This window comes from Lineus longissimus, chromosome 10 (genome assembly GCF_910592395.1).
Source record: "Lineus longissimus chromosome 10, tnLinLong1.2, whole genome shotgun sequence".
NCBI lineage: Eukaryota > Metazoa > Nemertea > Pilidiophora > Heteronemertea > Lineidae > Lineus > Lineus longissimus.
The window spans coordinates 17,883,189-17,890,587 of record NC_088317.1 but is presented as its reverse complement, the minus strand read 5'-3'; the positions used below and the strand labels follow the sequence as shown (position 1 = coordinate 17,890,587).

Genomic DNA, 7,399 nt, shown 5'->3' with positions numbered 1-7,399 from the left:
TCAATGATAAATTAAATTCTTAGTCAACAATTATGGAGTTTCTGTAGTATATCTCGAGAGTTTTGTTATGTCGTCCGTCGATTACTTTCTCAAAATTAACTTTCTTTTAGTTTTTTTACATAAATCGTAATCACAAGAGATATAAATATGAAATTGATGAAAATTTATTTATTGAAATAATAAATGATCAGTTACCAAAAAGGTTTTTGTTGTCGTAAATGGAAGAAATTTTGGCATAGTTTTACGTTTTATAAATTCAGTAACACTTCAATTAAGCAAAAACAGTAGATGTGAAGTATGCCTTTTGATGAATATAGTTATCTATTAGTTTTTATTTGGTATTGAAGAATTCAACCAGTGTCGTTCTCTATCCACACGTCGGCCATTCTGGTGAGGAATTTGTAACTTCCGATAGAAGTAAATCGACTAACATCGAATAAATCAGATATCGGATAGAATTAAGACTCGCAACAAATTAAAATTTATACATCATATTTTCATTAAATATATCGATCGATGATTTTAACTGAGCGTAAAGGGTTTTTCTTGCCATGTTTTTTGAGTAACACCATGCATGTAATCAGTCGTGTGTATGCTTTGCATTGTGCCCTGCACGTCGATGTACACTGAAGTACTGCTGTATGTGATGTGGTGTCTAATGGCTGTGTACATTTGGTGCGATAGTCGGTATATTTTTGGATGCCCAGTTCGTGAGGTCTGGTGATACATGTAGCAGTCATGCTGCCATTGGCTGCTGAGCTATTGACTCATTTGTGCTTCACGATTATTGTTGTTAGCCAGAATGTTCCTGGTTGGTAATAAAACTAACTGATGAATTCATAGCTTTCTATATAGTTTCAATCTAATTTTTCAGCCAGACCAACATGGGACGTGTTATCCGGGCTCAGCGTAAAGGCGCTGGAAGTGTCTTCAAGTCGCATACCAAGAACAGGAAGGGTGCCGCTAAACTACGTGCCGTCGACTATGCAGAACGTCATGGTTATATCAAGGGTGTTGTGAAGGACATCATCCATGACCCCGGGCGTGGTGCTCCACTTGCCAGGGTTGTTTTCAGGGATCCCTACAAGTACAAACTGAGAACGGAAACTTTCCTTGCCTCCGAGGGTCTATATACTGGACAGTTCATCTACTGCGGAAAGAAAGGTACATCCTTGAAGTCACAAAATATCTACCTGGTTGTGTGATGGCTGTGATGAATAAAAACTTCTTCACTTTGACCTGAATTGTCTCTGTTGAAAATATTCAATTCTGAGCTATCAAAAACCATTAGTAGTGTAAAAAGTGCATACAATTTGTGATTTGAATATAATATTCATGGATCCTCTGCACTAAATGCCAAGGAATATTGCAACAAAGCATTTGCCTCCATGAATTTCGACTCCTGAATCCTGTTTTTGACGGCGTTTTCATTTTACCAATTGTGTTGCAGCCTCCCTCCAGACTGGCAACATCCTCCCAGTAGGCTCCATGCCTGAGGGTACCATCATCTGTTGCCTTGAGGAGAAGACTGGTGACCGTGGCCGTCTTGCAAGAACTTCTGGAAACTACGCTACCGTCATTTCCCACAACCCTGACACAAAGAGATCGCGAGTAAAGCTCCCATCTGGATTCAAGAAAGTTATCCCATCAGCCAACAGGGCTATGGTTGGTAAGTGTCAAATTTAAAACATGTCGAAAGGTATACGAGTGCAGTGGGAGGAAGGGGTTATGAGCAGAAAATGGGACAACATTGCTGTCTGTTCACGTAAAAATTCCTGGTACGAAAACATCCTGTGCCCCCTGTGAGTAGAGAGTCCTCGTATCTGACTCAGATTGGCAGTGATGATTGAACGCCCCAGAAAACATTATGTTGATAAGACATTTCAGAGGCTGTTTCTGAGCCAAAATGAGAAAGTGGAGCAAGAACTCGCAAGACTGTATTTATTGTGGGGAACAATCTGCTCGACATATTACTGACATAAGCGCATGACTCTATTTCTATCATGAAGATATTTATCTACTCCTTACTGACCCATTATGAAATCCACTTTAGGTATCATTGCCGGAGGTGGTCGTATTGAGAAGCCAATGTTGAAGGCTGGACGAGCTTACCATAAATACAAAGTGAAGAGGAACAGTTGGCCTAAAGTTCGTGGTGTTGCTATGAATGTGAGTATTAGTAATGATACATTTTACTGGTTGTTGCCCACAATGGTTTCTCCCCAGTAAGAGAAATCAAGCCACAATAAAAATGAAATATTTTTCTCAGATGAAGCCATGATCGACTTCTACCACATTTGTCCCATCTCTAAATTTGTGCTTTGGCTGTGATGATTGAACGCCCCAGATAACCTTATGGTGAAAAGCAAATTCAGAGGCTGTTTCTGAGCCAAAGCAGCCTTTCCAACTACCCGGTTTAAATTTCAGGGACACAGCCTTGCAAGTAATTTTCCCACTGATCCATACTTTGATTTTCTTTTCTGATCCTGTTACGTTTTGTTCTTCAGCCCGTTGAGCATCCCCACGGTGGTGGTAACCATCAACATATTGGTCACGCATCCACAGTCAGCAGAGACAAGTCTGCCGGAAGAAAGGTGAGTTGGATAGGAATGCTGGTAACCGAAATCCATGTTGTGATGGATGTGATGTTAGTAACTTGGCAGTGATGATTGAAACGCCCCAAAAAACATTATGTTGATAAGACATTTCAGAGGCTGTTTCTGAGCCATGACACATTTTCGATTAGGTCACTCTTCAATTCTGTCTCTTGTAGTGTGTGTAGGTAAAACTTGATCTGCTTTGACCGTTTCAAAATTGCTTGTCTAACGTGTTTCTTCCTCGTCTTCCCAGGTTGGTCTCATTGCTGCTCGTCGTACTGGTCGTCTACGTGGTACCAAGGTGATTACACAGAAGGCGGACAAAGAATAGACCACTGTAATTTAACTGTAAAAAAAGAAGAAACTATACAAAGAAAAAAAATTGAGAAAACAAAATGTTGTCTTGCATGTTATTATTGTGCGTTCAATTTGGCTGTTGGAACTTCATTGTGACGTTGGTTGGTCATCCCCAACTTTGATTGTCCACGTCACATCAGTCTGTTGGACTGGATTTGGTTAACCGTCCTGGTATTTCCCATGTTTGTCACTTGGTCCTGGCTCCAAGCAAGCCTTGCCGACATCTGTGGCAAAGACCATCTCTTTCTATGGGAACCTTCCATGATCTATCCTGTTAACCAGTTCTCGCAACCAGTCTTGGAAGCACAACATGTTCATACAGTCCTGTCGATCGAGACCTTCACCAAAGTCCACAGACAGTTGCTCATAGGGTCCTCATCAGGCCGGCATGCCGATGTTGACAGTCACGTGAGACCCTGCCATTATGTGACTGCTGGTCGTGTAGGATTACTGTCTGACAACTGAACATAGCCATACAGTGATCACCTAAAGACATTTTTCTCAGTTTGACTTATCGCTGAGGACTGTACCCCATCAGACAAAACGGGTCTTGTTCCGAGAGGACCAAAAAACTGGTCCTTGGCTTCAAATACACTGTTTAATTTCAGATATTCCCTTTTCCCAACAACACGGCTAGCGGAATAGGTTGAAGTACTGTTTGTCTTTCCTGATGAGTGATGTATCATAAGCATAATATCTCCAGTTGATTCTTGAGCTTCCAAAATAATAACAACATACAAGGACATTCTATGAAAAAATGTTTATTTCCTCTTACACCGGTAAAAGCTTTGTCTTCACATATATGTGTCCATTTGAATCACAAAACTCAAGCAGGCGCATATTCAGGTGGGTCAAGGGAGTCCAGACTCTTCCCCCCTCATTCCTGCAGCGTGTTCCTTGGCACGCCACTGTCAAGGCATCAGATGCCATTGCCAAGGCTTCAGAAGAATCAATTCATACTCTTAATTCGTGTGATGAATGCTATAGCAGCAATAGACCTGTCCTTACAGTAAATGATCCTGCGTCATTTTCAAGTTTGCCTCACGTCTGCAATGACGACTCTAATTCGTAAATGTCCAAAATATCACTTGAAATGCCTTTTAACTCATCTTCTGTTGCGTCCTCAGATAAAACCTGAAAAACAAAACGTGATTATCTAAATAGAGGTGCTCTCTGGCAACGTCAGCATGGTAAGTGGGTTCTCTCGATCAAAAAATAGTTTTAAGACCAGATACGGCTTTTGTTTGCCCTCCTTCATCTTCGTCACAGAAGCATTTCTTGTGTGCCACAGTCACAAGTTATGTATACATATGTCAGGTATCAAACCAAAGAGCTCTGATTATGAGACAAACTCCTCACCTCCCACCACCTGTACTCAGCCTCGTCAGAAAATGGCACTTCCATTCCATACAGCTGTAGAGTAAAATAAATGACTGCAATGGCGATGTGTTCTGGACGGTACTTCAAGCATATTGGTCCATGATAGCTGTCGCGCAGGATACCCCAAGCAAACTTTGCAATTGGGATTCTCTTTGATATGCTTGGTTCCATCCAGTCGCACACTGATTTCAGGTAATGTAGCATGTACTGAAATAGAAAGTTAAAGACAATCAAACGAGGGCTCTTAGTGCAATTATATTCCTCCTCGACCTAGTCTCATAGACACATGTCAAGAGTTGCACCTTCTGCTTTGTGTCAAGGGCACTTGGGAAGCAGGAGCAGTCCTGATAAAAGTTGACGTCGTTATGCATCGCTTGCCTGTGATCTTCAGTTTAAATGTCTGGTGTTCTAACATCCAACATTAACCCGGCCTCACACTTAGCACAGGCACCAAAGACAATGCCCTCCAGTTAGGACAATAGCTGAATATGAGCCATAAACATTAAAACATCAGCGTTTTAAGTTTTGTTAAAAGTTGGTTAAATCTTTTAATGAATTTGGCGAGAGTCCTACCTTATGTGGATGGTCGAACTTCACAGTAAACTTCAGCATTCTCATGACAAATAATTCACACTGAACCACTGAATCTCTCATGGCCCAGTACTTTTCTCCTATCTCAAGGCCGGGCTGATCGGTGTGCAAGGTTCTGAAATGGTAATCATCAAATATAATGCACGTTAAGAGGGCAGGGCTATTGACACAAGGCAGGGAATGGCTGCACCTTATAGGATGATTTTGGAAGATTTAATTATATCAAAGCAGACCGAACAAGGTCGCTACTTATGCATAGATGCATTAGCAGCAACTTTAACTTTTAAAGCATTTAAAAAAATCTATTCTCAAGATGAGTGGTCACTGACTAACTCACCTGTAGCACACATTTATGACATCTCTCAGTTTCATGTGGTCTTCTTCGACTTTCCCAGCCAGGTATAAGGCAGTGGTGGCAATCAACTAAAAAAAAAGAAATGCAGTTGTGATGCAAGTTTTTTTCATATTCTGTGATTCTCAAGGCCAACTCTGAAAAAGTCCCAGTTCAAGCACATTTGCAATGCTATTAGTAATGAACAACCTCTCCATTGGGGACACACATAAAAGGGGCACTGCGTCCTTATTTGAGAGGTGGCCTAAATGGTCGTAATATGGAGGCGTCTGTCTGGCATAGTTGTCCTCAAGTGGAGCTTCTACTGTCATGATGGTATCGTCATGTTATTTATTTTAAACAAAATCTTCTCACATAGGGATCATAGTCCTCTGTTTCACATTCTCTGAAGAAAGTATGATAGACGGCTGCTGCAGTGGCCAAGGTAGGTGATTTCATGTGCAGCTTCAGGGCTGAAATTGAAAATAGAAATAAAAGATGGCATGGATGCAGTCGCTGTCAAGTGTTATGTCATGAAAGACAGGCTTTGTGATACTGATAGGCACTTTCAAGAAAGACGAATCGGAGTCCAAAATAATGAAATGCACACACTCAGAACACGTAAGAAAGCCTAAGCCGACTACGGACAATGCCAAAAGCCACTGTGATCCTTTGTTCCAGGTGAAACATATCACTGACACTCGTCAGTGCCAAAACAAAACTTTTTCGAAAAGGTCAATAACTTTGGTGTCTACCACACTACCACTGTGCCGGGTACAAGTTTTGGCCATGATACTTATATCAATGAGGCTTAAAACATTAAACTGATTGACTGCCCATCTGAACTGTGGCCAACTGTGGAGCCCTGCGATGCAGAGCCTGATGTCCGAAAATAGATCATATTTCTTCATCCGGAAATCAGTTATTGTGTACATATTTCATCATGTTCAACATAATCTTCCAAATCTCAAAGAACTTACCAGATTCCGTCAAAAATCTAATAACCCTGAAATGAAGTTTGTTCTTTTCTATCTTTTTATCAGCCATTTTGACGCAAATTTCAAACAATAATAGTGGAATGACCGTAAATAAGAGATGAAAACTTTTTTTTAAATTATGATAAACCTCTGTGGACGAATTTCACATTGACCGTGGCGCGATTTGTTACATCCTCGATGTACACTTTGAGGGATGTCGGAGTTCTTCTAGTAATAAACAGATGACGCCACCATTAGTTCAAGAGTTCCTATACGCGGGAAATACGAATGCGCACGTGTGGACTTGATTGCAAAAGGGATGACCCCCTGTAGGATTTGTGAAGGGGGTCCGGGGGGCGATCGCGTCCGGGGGGGGGGGGGGTTCTTAGCCTTGGGCTTCTGTTAGCCATACGTTGGTTTAGGGGCGCAATAACCTAGCTTATAGCGAGCAATTAGTACACTAAGATTTCAGTGATTAACATAATAGTTGCAAGTATTTGGCATTTTAGACTCATATTTCGTGCTATAATAACTTCGTTGTAAACAAATTGCTCAAAATTGATTCATGAAAAAGGTGATAGGGCAATATTAAGCAAACAGTAATGGAAAAAACTGTAATTCCATTAACTGAATATTGCTTTTAGACACTATAACATTTTAGGCCTACTTTTCCGTAAACCACGAGAACAATGTATGTGAAAAAAACAACACATATAAGTGAGGCGCCGAGTATATAGTATTTGTAAGGTAAAGAAAAGCTCGGTCTCTAAAGTCTGGAGGTCCGGAGTCCGTAAGCGTGACAGTCACGAGAGTGGCTTGTCTTTACGGATAGATCGAGAGGGCGGTTTGGGGTTCCGCCGCCGGTGCTTGCATGCATTGGTCGTATCCCCGATACCTTTTCAAAGACAACAAATCTGGTGGCATCGATCCAATGACGGTAAAGGAATTGACGGTGAAGTTACAAAAAATCTGGTGACATCGATCCAATGACGGTAAAGGAATTGACGGTGAAGGGTCTCGTGGCAATCGGATGCGCATCCGATGACGGTTATATATATACGAATATATATTATATTAATTTTAGTTTTACACTATTATGTAAGTGCAAGCTCTAGTGAGCTCACACAACTGTTTGACAGTCCTGGCTCCTCCATCTTGCTGACAAC

At 41.2% G+C, this 7,399-nt stretch overlaps 2 protein-coding genes across 2 annotated transcripts; one reads left to right on the top strand and one right to left on the bottom strand.

Moving 5' to 3' along the window:
• Window positions 1-296: 296 nt before the first annotated feature.
• On the top strand, window positions 297-2,993 carry LOC135494808 (large ribosomal subunit protein uL2-like). Its single transcript, XM_064783096.1, has 6 exons — window positions 297-390; window positions 875-1,164; window positions 1,451-1,669; window positions 2,054-2,169; window positions 2,508-2,594; window positions 2,851-2,993. Exons 2-6 carry the CDS (start codon window positions 885-887, stop codon window positions 2,926-2,928), a joined length of 780 nt encoding a protein of 259 aa, XP_064639166.1. The 5' UTR covers window positions 297-390; window positions 875-884; the 3' UTR covers window positions 2,929-2,993.
• Window positions 2,994-3,092: 99 nt separating this feature from the next.
• On the bottom strand, window positions 3,093-6,394 carry LOC135494809 (cyclin-Q-like). Its single transcript, XM_064783097.1, has 6 exons — window positions 6,237-6,394; window positions 5,632-5,729; window positions 5,263-5,348; window positions 4,908-5,040; window positions 4,314-4,541; window positions 3,093-4,088 (listed from the first exon to the last, which is right to left on the bottom strand). The coding sequence occupies exons 1-6, from the start codon at window positions 6,301-6,303 to the stop codon at window positions 3,996-3,998; spliced, it is 705 nt and encodes a 234-aa protein (XP_064639167.1). The 5' UTR covers window positions 6,304-6,394; the 3' UTR covers window positions 3,093-3,995.
• Between the last annotated feature and the right edge of the window lie 1,005 nt (window positions 6,395-7,399).